General features: G+C 41.2%; 1 protein-coding gene across 1 annotated transcript in view; it reads right to left on the reverse strand.

The window, feature by feature from the left end:
• LOC137373436 (protein lin-54 homolog) overlaps nucleotides 1–17,970 on the reverse strand; it is a 94,157-nt gene extending 76,187 nt beyond the window's left edge. Inside the window, 4 exon segments of the mRNA XM_068038261.1 lie at nucleotides 7,851–7,996; nucleotides 8,093–8,183; nucleotides 17,262–17,686; nucleotides 17,689–17,970. Of these exon segments, the coding sequence (XP_067894362.1) occupies nucleotides 7,851–7,996; nucleotides 8,093–8,183; nucleotides 17,262–17,686; nucleotides 17,689–17,938 (912 nt within the window). The 5' untranslated portion in view covers nucleotides 17,939–17,970.
• Between the last annotated feature and the right edge of the window lie 234 nt (nucleotides 17,971–18,204).

Consider the following 18,204-nt stretch of genomic DNA (forward strand, 5'->3'; position numbering starts at 1 on the left):
GTGCTTCCTCATATTCCCCCTGCATCTTTTGTTCAAAATTTTCAATCTGTGTCCCCTAGTCCTTGTACCATTAGTTAATAGGAACAGTGTTTCCTTGTCTAACTTATCTAAGCCTGTCATAATCTTGTACACATCTATTAAATCTCATTCAATCTCCTTGGTTCTAAGGAGAACAATCCCAGATTTTCCAACCTAACCTTGTAACTAAAATCCTCCATCCCTGGAACCATTCTGGTAAATCTCCTTTCTACCCTCTCAAGGGCTCTCACATCATTCCTGAAGTGTGGTGACCAGAATTGGATGCAGTACTCCAGTTGGGACCCAACCAGAGCTTTATAAAGGTTCAGCATAACTTCCCTGTTTTTGTACTCAATGTCTCTATTTATAAAGCCCAAGATCCCATATGCTTTACTACCACTCTCTCAATATGTCCTGCCAACTTCAAAGATCGATGCACATGCATCCCCAGGTCCCTCTGTTCTTGCACACTCTTTAGAACTGTACCGTTAAGTATATATTGCCTCTCCCTTTTCCTTCTTCCAAAATGCATCATATCAAATTTGTCATTATTAAATTCCATCTGCCACCTCTTTGCCCATTCTGCTAGCCTATCAATGTCCTGTTGCAGGTTGTCCATATCATCCTCACCATTTGCCTCACCTCCAAGTTTGGTGTCGACAGCAAATTGAGATTCTACTCTGTATTCCAAGATCCAAGTCATCTATATATAGCAAAAAAAGCAGAGGTCACAGCTCTTGCCAAGGTTTTTTTGACAGCACCTCCCAAACCCGCAACCTCTACCGCCCAGAAGAACAAGGGCATCAGGCGCTTGGGAACACCACTGCCTACAAGTTCCTTTCCAAGTCACACCCCATCCTTACTTGGAAATATTTCACTGCTCTTTCATCGTCATTAGTTCAAAATCCTGGAACTCTAATAGCACTGTGGGTGGAACTACACCATTAGGACAGAAGTGGTCTAAGAAGGTGGTTCACCGGAACCTTCTCAAGGGCATCAAGGAACGGGGAATAGATGCTGACCTTGCCAGCAATGCTCACATCCTATAAATGAATATAAAAAACAATAAACTAACAATGAACAGAACAGAAGAAATAATAGGTTTGATTAACACCTTTTGTTTTAGAGATACAGCACTGAAACAGGCCCTTCGGCCCACCGAGTCTGTGCGACCATCAACCACCCGTTTACACTAATCCCATATTCCTATCACATCCCCACCTATCCCTATATATTTCCCTACCACCTACCTATACTAGGGGCAATTTCTAATGGCCAATTTACCTATCAACCTGCAAGTCTTTGGCATGTGGGAGGAAACCGGAGCACCCGGAGGAAACCCACGCAGACACAGGGAGAACTTGCAAACTCCACACAGGCAGTACCCGGAATTGAACCAGGGTCGCTGGAGCTGTGAGGCTGCGGTGCTAACCAATGCGCCACTGTGCCGCCCTGTGTCTTTGGAGATTTGTCCTTTGTCTTTGTTGGCCAGTTTAAATACACAAAAGGCCAATTCCCTTTTCTTCAGTGGCCATTTTGGACAATTGTTCACTTTTTAAAATAAAGGTTCTTTTTTTTTAAAGACAAAGTCAATTTTTCATAAATCTAGAGTTATTCCATGGATGTTGTATCATCGCACTTCCGGTGTGCGTGACACAGTAAGTATACAGGAAAGGTCTTCATTTGGTTTGGAAGAAGAAATGGAATTACATGAAATCCTTAAGGGGGAATCCAAGTGTTGAAGGCATACAATTAGCTGTGCGTTTTAGGGGAAGGCATACAAAGCCCTGGAAAATGTTGAATTTTTTTATTAGAAATTATTGGCTGGATTTTATGTAGGCAGTATATGTCCCACCGCTGGGGCCGAACCTGCTTCGGTTGTCAGTGGGACCCGGGGCTGCATCGCGTCAGTGGCAGCTAATTAAGTGACTGTTGTTCCTATTAAGGACTGCAGCCTGCCCCAAGAATTGCCAGTCCAATCAGAGTGCTGGCAGGTCAACATCCTCAGCAGTGCCACTGCTAGTGGTGATCATGCAGTTTTTCTGTGCTTCTGTAAATTTAATCAGGGCCCTTGGACACAAGGCATATAGTTCCATCTGTTAATCTTTCACTGCTCTTTGCATGGATTGGTTGGGCCAAATGGACAGTTTTATGTTGTATGTTCTGGTACAAGGGAGACTTGTTGTTGTCCTTCCTCTGTTGTACAGTACTCCGTTTGGACTTCTCGTCAACAGCTGGATAGCTCAACTTGCAAGGTCAGTGTTTGAACATGAATCCAGCTTCTCTCCAAATAGCAATTCGACCACATATGATTAAATCACTTCAGAGCAGGGTTGAATATTAAACAGGTCTACCTTTGAGAAAAGGGTAGTGATTGGTCGAGGCTTTGTCACAGAGAATACCCCAGGGAACGATTGACCCCCACGCTTTTGTTTAATTCAAAATAGACGCAACGTCTGGACTTGTTCCGTTTGCCTGCTGAGGACAGGCCCCTGCGTACGAATACATGCAGCTTCTAGCAAGCATAAGTGAGTCACATTGCGAGCCCAACTGAAAATCTTAAATTGGCCGTTAGTGTAATTCTTAGCACGCTCGGGATTGGTCACTAACCGCTGTCCAATTGCAGAATGACATCTAACGTTACACATTGTGTTCTGAGTTTTGCAAGTAAAGGCTGGTTGAGTACGGTCAGTACTCTGCCTATTGCGAAATGCTGAGGGATACAATCCACCTGTCGTTGGGACGTATGGCCTATGTACCTGGCGTGGCACCGGCAACAGAATTCATATACCAAATTACTCATTTGTGTGTTTGACAAAACGTCTTTTTGGCAGCATCCTGTTAGTGGAAAATACCACTTGTGGCTAGCTTCACCTGTTGCTCAAATTTTTGAGATACCTTACCCTTCCAGGGTAATGTGAGGTAGACTGTGCACTTTTCAGATCCAAAAGTGGCGGTCTTAGGCCCATTAGTGAGTATGCGCGATACACAACAAGCAATGAGCTGATCGGAGTAGCCATTATCCTGCAGGATAGCTTTGATGTGCCTTATTTCAGCACCAAGTTTGCACAATGAGCAAATGGCTCAAGTCCTATTTATGAGATTGCTGATAAAGCCAATCTTATAGCTATAGGAATCCCAATACACTTGGACAAGAGTCGACTTGCCAATCAATCAGCATCCTTTTCTCATGCAGTATAAAGTGTTGCTCTCTTTGAAATTTGGCATTCTTGGATCTGTCCTGATGAGTGCAAGACAAAAAATTCTTCAGCCTGTCTTTTTTTCAGCAATACTCAAGATCTGTACTACCAAGTGACTTTATGTCAACTTCTGTTTCTTAACCACACCACTTTGACCTTCATTTCTTTCTCCTTATCTGCCCCTTCCTCTACTTCAGTTTCTTTTTCTCTCTTCCTGCTCCTTTATTTTACATTTTTTTCTTGTTTAACTTTTTTTTGCGTTTTTGTTACAATTATGGTCAGGTCAGGTAGTGACAGCAACATCAGAACTCAGGCAAGTAACTGAATTAGAAGGAACAGTATTGGGATTCAGGGGAATTAGAGGCAGTTGCATCAGTGGACATTGTGTCTAGGGTTTGGTAGGAAAGGATGGTGGAGAAAGTTTAAATGGCAAGGGAGTCTGGTCTTCTTCAGCTGCTAGCTTTCCATAATCTGCTGAGTGGTTGTGGTGCTGTCATCCTTGGCACAGCAATCCCTTGACGACTCCTTTTGTTCTTAAATGTTAAAACAAAAGCGGTTTTGCATGCTTGAAAATAAGTCACATGCCCAATTGCAAGCCTCCCTCCTGATTATGTGATGAGTGTTAATGAAAAGCAGCCATTTCTGAAAAACCTGCTGATAGAAAATCTGATTTGTTACAGTAATTAAACAGACAGCATTCACTTCCACTTCCAAGACTTCTGCTTTCTCCTCTCCAGTCAGAACCTGCAATATTGTGGACGTTAAGGAAGACTGCATTGAGGGCAGAGAGCAGTGTCGGTGGAAATAAACAGTAAATATAAATGCAATCCTACAGCACTCAGTGGGAACTGGCAGTAGGTTATTTTGCGCAATGTTTTCCCCTCCCAAACATATTACGAGCAGTTCCTTGGGCCATTTGAAGTTGGTTAAACAAACTTAGCCCGTGACTGAAAATTTCCACTGAACATAGCCACTGAGTACAACTTTAACACATCCACTGTCACCTTAGAAAGGTGAGTGACTTAATTTTGCTGCAACAGTAAATTTTTTAATTTGAACATAAATAAACATGCTCTGTATGGCTACCATAAACCTCCTTCAGAGCATTAAAATATTGTTGTTTTCTAATATTTCATGTGAATGTTCTATTGGAAACGAAGAACAGTAATTGAAAACTAACTGTGGGTTCTTGCTCACTAGGAATTCAATTCAGTACATCAAAATAAATTTCATTTGGAACCCTTTCAGCCAAAAACAATGCCAATTCATTTTGTGTGTGCTAGATTTGAATCCAGAGCTGAACTAGTTTACTGATCTACTCTGGTTTCAAGTTCACCTCCTTTCTTCTTTAGACTGCATTAATCACTGTTCTTGATCAAGAAAGCAGGTAATCAACCAGCTCCAAGATATCTTCAAGTGTTGCTCCGTAACCGGTCAATAGGAGTACAAAAATAGCCTGCTCAACCAACCAGACTTTCCCCCATCACTTTCCTTGTACATCTTGTGCTCATTTACACCTCTCAATCCGAACAGGGAATTGTGAAATTTGATTCAAGAAAAGTTGCGCACAAACACACAATAATGAACTACGTCACAGGATGAGCATATAGCCCAAGCACCATTACTGAAATGACTAGAAATAATGGAAAGATTAAATCTTAAGAACTATAGAAGTGTTTATGTAGAAAAAAGTACATCTCCTTGAGGGGAACAAACTGTCAGCTCAAACATTTTGCATGGTTCAATTTGAAAGTGTCCTTAGCATGATCAGCAAAAAGCAGCCAAAAAGCATAATTAGCTATTTAATGAATAGCCTAGTGATTACAATGATTTAAAGATTATTCATTAGGTTAAGTGGGAAAACTACTGCAGCTAAGACTGCATTCTTCAGTGCTATAATACTTTTACAATCCATAATTTGTCTTAGGCCTGAAAAAGCTTTACCTGCAGCTAGGCATGATTTGAGGTAGATTTGGCTGGAGATTTTGGTGTTGTCTGCTGCCCCAAAGCCATGGTGAGTGAAACTGTCAGTGACTTCTGAAGGGAGTTTCCCATGATGCCACTGACACAACTGTTAGGTGCTATGTGTTTAGGTGACAGAAAAAATATTTTAAAATTCATTTTAGTTCTTATCTATAGATGAAAGATTATCACTACAAATTTGAAGAGGCCCTATCCATTTTCACGAATTCCTTTATTCATAAAACCTAATGTATTCATATGTCTTCTTTCCTCTAGCAAATCAGAAAGATAGCACAAATTTAGCTTTGTGATTCAAAAATATATCCCTAAAAATAGTTAATCTGATTAACATTTACTGTTTGTCACCCTACAAAATGATCTGATTACCATTTCAATTCCATGCTACAGGTCACTTGCAGCAGGACGGCTCTGGGAAGGCATTGGGAAAGGGGCTAAAAAGCATAGCAGAGTGTGAAATGGAACAACCTATTCCCTTCAATGGATCATATGGACAGACCATTTCACATACAGCCAGAATGTTAGTTTGTACATAAGTGGTGCAAGAAACTCAGGTTATGAAAGTTGTTGCTGATTCTGGCAAACAACAGCTGGAAAGAGACCAACTGTAAACTGTGCATTCTTTCACCTGCTTAGGCAGTGTGATGCAAGACAATGCAGACTGCATATCAAATGTTAAAGTTTGCACTTGAAAAGCTAGTGGGACTTTTCAAACACTTCACTCAATCTGGAAATCAAATATGATTGGAGAGAAGTTTTAAGAGCACTGTGCTGCATATGCACCTCAATGGATGAAAAATGTGGCAATCCAACAAAGCTCAACTTCCAGTGTAGATGTCTGCAATGTCTTCAACATCAGATAGTTTAACAAAATGGCGAATGAAAGTGTGTTTTAGAGTGTACAGATGCCACCAGTGATTAAAACAATCCAGGAGAGATGATGGACTTATAATGGTCACATTGAGAATGCCTGACACAAGAATCCCTTAGCAAACAAGGAATTGGAAGCCACAACAGAAAAAAATGAAAGGTTGAACAACAGTAACTCTACGGAACACTGTAATGGATAAAGCTTAGTGCCCTTGCAAAGCCCATGACAGAATTGGATGGTGTCAATTCATTACTACCCAATGTGCCTCAACAGCACAGGAAGATTGTTTACAAATGAATACTGTCACATCTATATGCAGGTCTTTTGTGAAATAATTAAGTACTACAAGCTGTCACAGGAAATACAGGTGTATTTATATAGAACAATGTAAAATTATGGGATTGCTGAAATCTCCTAATTTAATCACTGTTAAAAGTGGAAGAAAAGTTAAAATCTCTAGCACCTTCAGGTTTGATAAATAAATCCATTCTCCAGGTAAAGGAAGAATATTCCAACCCCTTATGTTCAGTCTTCTTTCACTTCTATCCTCAATTTAGGAGGATGAGAGAGAAAATAATTTTTTTAAAAAAAGATACAGCACTGAAACAGGCCCTTCGGCCCGCTGAGTGTGTGCCGACCAACAACCACCTATTTATACTAACCCTACAATAATCTCATATTCCCTACCTACACTAGGGGCAATTTAGAAATGGTCAATTTACCTATCACCTGCAAGTCTTTTGGCTGTGGGAGGAAACCGGAGCACCCGGCAAAAACCCACGCAGACACAGGGAGAACTTGCAAATTCCACACAGGCAGTACCCAGAATTGAACCCGGGTCCCTGGAGCTGTGAGGCTGCAGTGCTAACCACTGCACCACTGTGAGAGATTCTATATCACAAGTCTGCAAAGTCCCACCACTTGAGGGCTGCTTCAAATATCCTACAACACACTCTCAAGCTAATTTCTAATAAGATACAATGATGGTGGATTTAGATTCCATCCAGTATTCTACATGTTGTTATAATAAAATCAGCTACACAGAGAAATTCTGTAGCACAAGGAACACATACTTTTCAAGTCCTGCATTGGTACCAACAAACCTTGATTGTGTAATGACAAATCCAAAAATACAAGGTGGCACATGAATTAAAAGATTTTTTCACTAGCTTCCCCCACTCTTCTGTGAAATTACTGTTGATAAGCATTGAATGTCCTGCTTCTCCTCCCCTTGCTAGCAAATGCAATGTGTTAGAACTAATATGCATAAAGCACATTCAGGTCATTTACATCTCGGATTAAATGCAGAGTAAAGCTGCCCCTCTCTACACCTCAGCAAAACAGGAGTAACCCAAGCAAGTCCTCAGGACACCTCCATCTCATACACCATTACTAAGTTACAACAAATTACGGGTTAATGTGTAGCACAGACCACTGCCTTTACTAAGTGAGTACTCAAATTCATTTCACACAAGACCTTTACAAAGAGAGAAAACTTAGCCATTATGGCTATGCCCAATTGAAAGTCAGGCCACAGAGGTACAAAACACTGCCATTGACAGTTACCCAGTATCCACTGTTCTTTCAGTTGTTTTCCTTTTTTGGAAGGGAGGATAAATGAGCATAGCTAGTAATGGCACAGAAATTGGGTCACAATTTTTCGAATTTTGAAAGTAATATATTCAAATACAATTTGTCAATTCCAGACTTAAAATTTTAAACCGCTCAATTTCCTTCCCCACCATTCCCCTACCCCAGTGATGGATAGAGAGAGTGAGAACCTTATTTGGAGACTTCAGTGGAGAGATAGCTATCTTGTTGGTTGTCTGTTGTGCTGCAGAATTGAGATTGGACCCAATAGCACCTCCTTCAGAAAAGGTGATGGTGTTTGGGGCAGTTCCAAGTGCATTCTGAGGAAGTACTCTACCTGCAAAATAATTCACAAAACCAAAAGTAAACATATTCGAATAAAGTTCACATAAAAGACAATCTGTAAAATCACAGAGATCGCTGGTAGAATGACCTGTTATAAGGTTCTTGTTGTGGATGGGTTTGGCAATGATGAATTTTGTGATCATTGGTCCTGCAGAAGTGGCCATGCATTTCTTGGCAATCTGCAAAATACATAAACTTCTGTAAATAGAAAGATAATAAATCCTTAAATTAGCCTAAAGTTTCTTTTGCTGGTTTTGTGCTCTTAATAGGAGATTATGTGATCGGAGAGGGTCTGTAATGGTGTATGTAGGCTGCACAAGACTTGGATGGAGACAGACTAGCTGGACCAATCCAAATGCAGCCTGCAGCTATTGTTGGATCATTTCCCCGCTATACCAGCCATCCAAAAGGGAAAGAAGAGAGAAAACCAAAAAGAGATATGGGGAAAGATGAAAAGGGGGGAAAAAAACAGTGGATAAGTAGAGACAGAAATGGCAGCATAAGGGCAACAGAAACAGTAATGGATCAAATCCTCTGACTTGTGTGTGCAACGCTCGGGGTGATCGATATATACACACACACTTAGGTTATGAGTAACAGACTTTATGCAAAAATCAGAGTCCAGTTATGTCATTTAATCCAATTATGCCTCACTACTTCATAGCTTAGATATTTGGACTCCACCTTAGGTTGTAGAATGCGAAGAGATGGGCGCATAACTGATGTAATTTAAGAATGTATTTTTCATATTCGTGAGAGTCTTCCAGTTTTTGATTTCCTCAATACCAATTTTTCTCCTGTTTGACTTTTATTAGTTTTTGTTCTTTTGGTAGATACCACTGAATAGAAGCAGGCAGAAATCCTGCCAGGAGGGTTGGCAAGGGAGGAGAAAATAAATTTGAGCAAAAGATTTGTGAAAATAGCTGCAGCACAAAAGGGGAGGGGAGAAATCAGATGCGTGTTTCAGAGTCATCGAGAGATACAGCACTGAAACAGGCCCTTCGGCCCACCGAGTCTGTCCCGACCAACAACCACCGATTTATACTAATCCTACACTAATCCCATATTCCCTACCACATCCCCACCATTCTCCTACCACCTACCTACACTAGGGGCAATTTACAATGGCCAATTTACCTATCAACCTGCAAGTCTTTGGCTGTGGGAAGAAACCGTAGCACCCAGCAGAAACCCACGCGGTCACAAGGAGAACTTGCAAACTCCGCACAGGCAGTACCCAGAACCAAACCCGGGTTGCTGGAGCTGTGAGGCTGCGGTGCTAACCACTGTGCTGCTGTCTAAGAAGTTTCATACTGCACATCAATTTAGCTTCAATAAAAAAGGAAAGTGCAATGATTTAATTTTGATTTCCATTTCACTGACTTAGAAGCTGCGTGGTCATTCAGGGCTCTTAGAGAACTTTCAGGTCCAACTAAAGTATGCTGGTCTGTGAGCAGAACATTTGTTCCAATCAAACTTTTCATACACTGATGAAATAAGTAATGAGAAGTGACTAGGAGATTATAATGCAATTGCTTTGAATATAGTGCAACCTTCATTATTCATACTCTGCCAGAATTTGAGAGAAAGTGTTACGGAAGATATTACCTTATTGCACTGCCCACTAACATTAACCTCCCCTGTCGAACATAAATTAATCTCCCAGCCCACAACAGAGAGAATTCAATTTTTTGTGTATTGCACTTGCGCTTATTTCTGTGACTAATGCATTACTGCACCATACAAACATGATCAAATTTTGTGGCTTCTGCTAATCTGCCAATTTCCCCATGGAAAGCAAATAACGGTAGTTCCAGTGTAGAGTTCTCCAACCATCTCGATAGACATTCCATTGAATAACAAATCCAGCATGCTGAAAATGTTGTTTAATCCTTTTAACTGCCCAAGTACAAAAACAATTTTTGGTGACATTTTGAAGCATTTGGGATCCAACTCAGAAAAATAGTTGCAATTATAACTATGTAAAAAAAAAAGAGCAAGGTATACTCAGGGACAGCTATATCTTTGTAGTCCCAATTTTCCTACCCTCACAGATATATTCAAGTGCAGACTGTAATACTTAGTGATTACTATGATGTTGCAGTAATATTTTAATCCAGTACTAAATGAAGTGGTGGTTTGCTGCTTTTTAGAAGTAATTTTTGTGTCAAGTGTTTAAAACCAAATCTGATTACTATTGATCCGCAATTCACACCCCCACTGCCACCAATAAGGTTTAATATATTTCTGATCTAGCAGCACAAATTTGGACATCCATGAGGCGATGTGTGCGATCAGCAGCAGAATTGTATTTCACCACAATCTGTAACCTCATGGCCTGGCATATCCCTCAGGCTACCATTACCATCAAGCTAGGTAACCAACCCTGGTTAAATGAGTGTAGGAGAGCATGCCAGGAACAGCACCAGGCATACCTAAAAATATGAGCTGCCAACCTGATGAAGCTACAACACAGGACTACATGTATGCTAAAAAGCAGATGCAGCATGCCATATCCAGTCATGAATAGTGGTGGACAACTAAACAGCTAACCAGAGGAGGATCCACAAACATCCCCATCCCAGCATGCAAGTGCAAAAGACAAGGCTGCAGCATTTGCAACCATCTTCAGCCAGAAGTGCCTTGTGGATGATCTATCTCAGCCTCCCCGAGGTCCCTAGCATCACAGATGCCAGTCTTCAGCCAACTGGATGCATTCCACGTGATATCAAGAAACGGCTGAAACTACTGGGTACAGAAAGGCTATGGGCCCTGACAACATCACGACTGCAGTAATGAAGACTTGTGCTCCAGAGCTAGCCATGTCCTTAGCCAAGCTGTTCCAGTGCAGCTACAACACTGGCATCTACCGGACAACGTGAAAAATTGCTCAGATATGTCCTGTCCACAAAAAGCAGGATAAATCCAATGCGGCCAATTACCACCCCATCAGCCTACTCTCAAACATCAGCAAAGTGATGGAAGGTGCTATTAAGTGGCATTTACGCAGCAACAACCTGCCCATCGATGCTTAATTTGGCTTCCGCCAGGGCCACTAGGCTACAGATCTCATAACAGCGTTGGTCCAAGCATGGACAAAAAAGCTGGATTCCAGGGTGAAGTGAGAGAGAGTTACTACCTTTATGAAGGCAGCATTTGACCAACTGTAGCATCAAGGAGCCCTGACAAAATTGAAGTCACTGGGAATCAGGTGAAAACTCTCCACTGGTTGAAGTCATATCTAGCACAAAGGAAGATGGTTGTGATTGTTGGAGGTCAACCATCTCAACCCCAGGACGTCGCTGCAGGAGTTTCTCAAGGTAGTCTCCAAGGTCCAACCATCTTCAGCTGCTTCATCAATGACCTTCCCTCCATTATAAGGTTAGAAGTGGGGATGTTCACAGTCATGCAGGCCCCCACCTGCCAAGAATGAGGCACATATTATTTCGCCAAATGAACATTAAAACTTACATTTGCTGCTGGGAAGAAAAGAAGGCTTATTACAAGGGCTGCCAAGCCCCTGATTGGAAAGACATTTGCAAAGTAACAGACAGTATTTGGAACGGACAAAGGGGCCACTCTCTGCTCCAATTTAATCCACAGTGTATTTTTGATTACCAGATGTTGAAGGTGGGGAGGCTAGCATTCCAGGTTAACTGCTAAGATAGCAGAATACACAAACAGATGTGGTCAGACCAGTTTAGTCAGATGACTAACTGACTGTTGGAGTTTTTTGAACTTGAACTTGCCAGAGAGTTTTAAAAACTCAGAAAGCTGTTTGCTCCTGGACTGGAAAAGACTCTCTCCTGTCTGCTCCCATCTCTTTCTCACGGAACTGAAGACCCATTGAAGACACATGAGCCCCAAGAGAGAAAATTCTCCTACAGTGAACAAGGTTTAAGAAAAATACTGGGCCTCAACGAAAAGCAAGACCACCTACAAAAGGACTATAGTGAACTTGAAGCACAGTAACAAGAAACTCTTCTGATATTGACTCAAACCTGTCCACTTCATTTTTCTTCTGGTCCTTCCTGTCCCCATTTGCAAGTGTGTATTGCATATGCATGCTAACGTGGGGGTGCCATGTGTATCCGTAGACGTTAACCGAAATAGAGTTTAAGGTTCGATAAATTTCACTTTTCTTCTTTAAACCCAAGTAAGCCTGGTTGTGCTCATTTCTGTGCTTTATAATTGGAAAGCAGTGAACAAGGATTCATCAAGGAGGAGCTCAAAACACTGTTTCAAAATTAAATCCTGTTACAATAAGACCAGGTGAAGGCTAACAGAGACCCCTAGACACCTTTCTCACCTGGTCGTAACATTCACTGATGATTGCAGTGTTCAGAACCATTCATGACTCCTCAGATACTGAAGCAGTCCATGCTCGCATGCAGCAAGACCTGGACAACATTCAGGCTTGAGCAGCTAAGTGGCAAGTAACAAGGGCACCACACAAGTGGCAGAAAATGACCATCTCCAACAAGAGACAATCTAACCATCTCCCCTTGACATTCAATGACATTACTATCACCGAAGTCCCCACCACCAACATCTTAGGGGTTACCATTGACCAGGAACTGAACTGGACTAGACATATAAATACTGTGGCTACAAGAGCAGGTCAGAGGCTAGGAATCCTGCAGCAAGTAACTCACCTCCCGACTCCCCAAAGCCTGTCCACCATCTACAAAGCACAAGTCAGGAGCGTGATGGAATGCTCTCCACTTGCCTGGATGGTTGCAGCTCCAACAACACTCAAGTAGCCCGTCACCATTCAGGACAAAGCACTTAATCGGCAACTCAGCCACCACTTTAAACATTCACTCCCTCCACCACCGGCGCACAATGAAGCAGTGTGTACTATCTGCAAGATTACTGCAGCTACTCGGTCAAGCCTCCTTCGATAGCACCTCCTAGGTGGTAGGTGGGACATGGGCAGCAGACCAATGGGAACACCACCACCTGCAAGTTCCCCTCCAAGTCACACACCATCTTGACTTGGAACTATATTGACGTTCCTTCACGCTCGCTGGGTCAAAATTCTGGAACTCTCTTCCGAACACCACCATGGGTGCACTTTCATCACATGGACTGCAGCAGTTCAAGAAGGTAACTCACCTCCACCTTCTTAAAGGCAATTAGGGATGGGTAATAAATGTTAGCCTTACCAGTGACCCTCATATCCTAAAAACAAATTTAAAAAAATTATAGCAGCCATCTTTATGGGGTTCTGCTTCACCAATATCTCTCAAGAAACATGGCCGTTAGACACGTGAATTTAAAAACTTCAAGAATAATTTGGCTCTTTATGAGAGAGACCAGCTTAATGACCTGTGAATATGCACTACAAATAACTGTACAGTAATGTCATTGTTAAACCTAGTATCAGATAACAAAGGTGGTTTCTGGAGGGAGCCTGATATTCATCGTCTATTATAACACCTTCAAGCTTGAATGCAAAAAGAGAACAGAAAAGCCCCGATGAGCTCTAGCCGTACATACTAAAAGATTTGACTTGAGTGTTACAAAACAATGTCTCAGCTTGGACTTGAGGCAGCAGCACCATAGATAGCAACAATCAGCTCAAAACGTTCATCATTTGGACTCTTTGATGTGTTACTGTTTTACAACACTTAAGTGATGTGCTACCTTAAACCTGGGTGTCTCAGCTACAGCCTAAATGATACATTGTCAATATGAGGAAGTTAGATTGCTAGCTTCAACAACTATTTAAAGCTAGCTCTGAATGTCATCTGCATTGACTAGCCTCAAATACTCAGGGTGAGAAATAGAATGACAAAACTTTTGGAAAGAAGTTCATTACTCCTTGTAGATGTTTAATCCTTTGCTTTTGACGCATCTTATATTATCTTTTCTCCTTGAGGTCTCTTACATACCATGTATAGAGACAGTGTGGGGCAGGAAACCCATGCTCCCTCTGACTTCACTGTTGGACGTTCAAGAAAATTACTAATGTTCAGCCTTTACCTCTGAATGCAAGATGAATTCTCAATGCAATGTTCCATCAAGAAAAACAATATTTTTCTTCTTCTTCTTGCCTTCTTCCATGCTTTCCATGCACCACAAAATAAGGCTCAGTTCACAACTTCATCAGAAATTGTTTATAAACTATTGATCAAAGCATTTTAATTATCATTTGGGTTCTGGTTAGTGCGGTAGATTAGACAATGATGAGCCTTACACCTCTGGGACCTGGGTTCAAATCCAGCCCAGACCGATGGCAGGATAAACTCGGTCAGTTGGCAATAAGAATCCTATATAAATCAAACTTGACAGACTCAATTCAGTCCCCAGCACAAACTGTCCCCAAATGGTTTTCACACATGGGATCAAAGGATGTCCACGACAAGATGACATTTAAATATGTCTGGAGGTATGCGTGAGCAGGATCATGAATCCTATCCTGCACCAAGTCCCACTCACCCATCTGCTCTTACTGACCTACATTAGCTTCTGGTTGCCAATGCTTCCAACTTAAAATTCTCATTTTTGTTCTTAAATCACTCATGGCCTCACCCTTCCCTATCTCCAACCTCCTCCAGTACTACGTCACCCCTCACCTCTGAAACTCTCCATACCACCTGGATCTGGCCTTTTGGGTATCCCCTCCCTTTCTCCGCTATTGGCAATTATATCTTCAGCTGTCCTGAACCCACACTCGAATTCCCTAAGCCCATTTGCTTTTCCACCTCCCTCTCTTTCTTAAAAATCTACCTCTTTGACCAAGTTTTTGACTGTACTTTTTAATATCTCCTTTTTTGGGTAGGCATCCATGAAGCACCTAGGAACATTTTTTGACATGAATTTGCTGTATAAATGCAAACTGTTGTTGAAAATGTTGTATTCTATATTTTTCTGTAGCGACAACGTTTCTAGCACACTTTCTAGATATGAATTAACATATTCCGCAGGGGTTGTCTACCAGAAATTAGAACAAGGGGCCCTCCAGAGTATGTTAACATTTATAGGGTTAACATTATAGCACTAACATCCCTGACATTGATTAGCACAAAATGTCACAGTAATATTACTATTATATTGACATTTTGCATTATTCACAATTATACTATGATGTATATAATACTAATATCATTTGTTTCAAATTGTCAATATACTGCATTTGAAATCTGTTACAACACTTTCCATTTTAGCAACAATTTTTGCATTTGGATGGAAGCTGAATTGAGACACAGCAGTCAGTCTATGCAATTTGAAATGAAGTGCTGTAGTAGCATTTCTTTAACTACATTGGAAGCCATCCCTTCAGCTACCTAGGCCCCAAACTCGGATTCCATCCCTAAACCTCTGCCCCTCCTGCACACCCACACTCCCCCCCCCGATTTAAGTTGCTTGTTAAAACCTACCTTTTTGACCAAGGTTTGGTTATCTGTCCCAATATCATTGTGGCTCGCTGTCAAATTTTATTTGAGTTTGCCCTGTGAAATGCCTTGGGATACTTTATATGTTGAAGGTGATATATAAATGCCAGTTATTTTAATTTACGATTCTATGGTTCTGCACAGAGACAGAGCATTTATCTCACTCTCTCTCTCACACACAACACATGAGAGACAAACAGCAGAATTTCACTCATGAGTAAAAATCTTCATTAATCTAAGACTTAAGACTTTTCATTTTTATGGGCCAGACTAGCAGAATTTCTGAAAGCTGGATGACTTGTAATTTTCAAGCATTACTGTACAAGTTACTGCAAGCACTAGATGGCACTTTAACCAATTTAACATTTAAAAAGTTCCTATTTTCCTACAACAATCTAGACCAATGACTTTGAAGTCAGAACCTGTAGCTTTCAATGCACAATAGACTTGGAAAATGAACTTTTATATTTAAAAAAAGACTTTAAGACTGGAGTTTGACTAGGGTTGCTGCCAAAAAAATCATCAAAAAAGAGATGGCAGGAACACTATCACCTCTCCCACAACACAAAAAGAATATCAAGGTATAATTCAAAATTTCAATGTAAATGAGATGGAACTACTACATATGATTAAAGTTCCGATAACAAGTAAATCCTCAGTGTTAGCTGGTATTTATTCCAGAATGTTGAGACACCAGAGTGGAGATTTGCAAGACACTGACAATTATGGACACTGAGAGAAATACCAAGAGGTTGGAAAAAGGCCAAAGTGGTGCCCATCATCAAAATGGGTGGCAAAACAGACACAGGGAACTACAGAGCCATTGGTCTTACTTCAATTTCATGTAAATTAAAGAAATTTATCAGGAGTAAACTTGAGGAACTTGTGTATTTATTTACTTAGTAAATAAACAGCAGTTAACAGGTCCTGCCTGATCAACCGCCTTGATTTCTTTGAGGAAGAGACAACTCAAGTCGCCTACGGAAAACTCCATGACATTGCACACTTGGGCTTCCAAAATGTATTTCATGAATGGTGTTGAAATAGTCAAGGATTAAGTTTAAAGAAACCGAGAGTTTTAGAAGACTCAGTGTTCAACATAGTGCCATGGGATTTCTTACATCTACCAGAGAGCGCAGGCAGGGTCTCGGTTTAACATTTCATCCGAAAGATGACACCTCCGACAGTGTAGCACTCCCTCAGTACTGCACTGGAGCATCAGTCTAGATTTTTGTGCTCAAGTCTCTGGAGTGGGTCTTGAGCTCACAACCTTCTGACTCAGAGGTGTGAGTGCTACCAACTGAGCCACTGCTAACACAATGAAGAAAGTGTGAGGTTGTTCTGAATTAATTAATAAAGTTGGACCAAATGCCCTCCCTTATCTGTCGCATCTTGTGATCTCTTGCATTCAGCATTTCTCTTGCTAGGGAATAAGAGAAAGCCACAGAAGCGATGAACCCAGCATTTACGGTAGTAGTGAAAGCCTTTTATTAAAACACTAAGAGCTAATCACAGAGTCAGGTAGGCTGTGAGACAGGAAAAAGGATGAGAGAGAGATAGGCAGATGAATTAATAAGATAGAGAAAAGAAGCTGGGAGAAAGGACAATATTCTATTGTCACTTCGCAATGACCCAAGACCCACATGATGGGCACAGCTTGCCACTTTTAGCCAACTATACTGCAAAACAAACTCATGTGATATACAGTTCACCAATGAAAATGCCTGCATAGGGCTTTTCCTACACTGACACAACCCTCCAGGTCTCTCATTAAATGCTCATTAAGTTCACCAGATATGCAATCTATAAAGCTTCAGTACAGTAATTGAATCGAATTAGAAATATCTCATCACTTACCTGATTTTGCGTAGGCTGAACTGATACATTTAAAGGTGGGTTACCAGAACCCAACACATTTGATACTCCAGCTACTGTCTTTCCTTCAACTCTTCCACCAATAGTAACCACCTTTATTTGTTTCTGTACCTGTGGGTCCACAGCTTGCAAATGAGGTGAGATTTGAAGGTGGGCTGCTTGGCTTGGTGGCAACGAAAGTACGATGGGCTGTCGGGATTTCCCAAGCGTAGTTACTATCAGCTGTTGTCCTACAGGCTCTGACTTAATAGTTCGGCTGGAGATGGTGTAATCAGAGGATTCTGATACTGGATTAAGGACAATCTGACTTGCTGCTAAAGTTATAGGTGTTCCAGCAGTTGTGCTTCGGAGGCTGGTTTTACCAGTGGCCTTTGACATACTGTCATCAGTATTAACTTCCATTTTACACTTGGGTCACCTAAAATAAGTGGACTAGTACTGTTCGTCAACACAGTGACATGGTCTGCAATTCTCGACAGAATCTCGGAGTTCTTGCCTTCATTTGGATCTATAATTTCCTCGAGATCAGTTTCCATGGGAACTGGATCCCCATGCTCTGATGTTATTGTGACAGCCTCAATACTATCATCTTCGATGATGGTTGTGTCCATGATCTCCTCAGGAAGCAAGCTATTCACCTCAGCCGACACCGCCTCCATCTTAATAATGCAGATACTTTGAGAGGACTGGGTAACTGAAACAAAAAGGGGAGACAAGAAAGTAAAATATGCTGTTGCAGCAATTGAAATAACCATATATCAGGTTTTAAGAAACAGACTTGGCAAAAAGAAAAGTCCTCTCAAGTTTCATCCTTGGTGGCTGCCACTTCAATAAGTATTCTACCACTACCATTAATATTAGCATTGAGAGAGATAAATAAAAGTTTAGTCAAAGAAAGAAGTTTTAAAGAGGATCTTAACAGGAA

This window comes from Heterodontus francisci, chromosome 1 (assembly GCF_036365525.1).
Source record: "Heterodontus francisci isolate sHetFra1 chromosome 1, sHetFra1.hap1, whole genome shotgun sequence".
NCBI lineage: Eukaryota > Metazoa > Chordata > Chondrichthyes > Heterodontiformes > Heterodontidae > Heterodontus > Heterodontus francisci.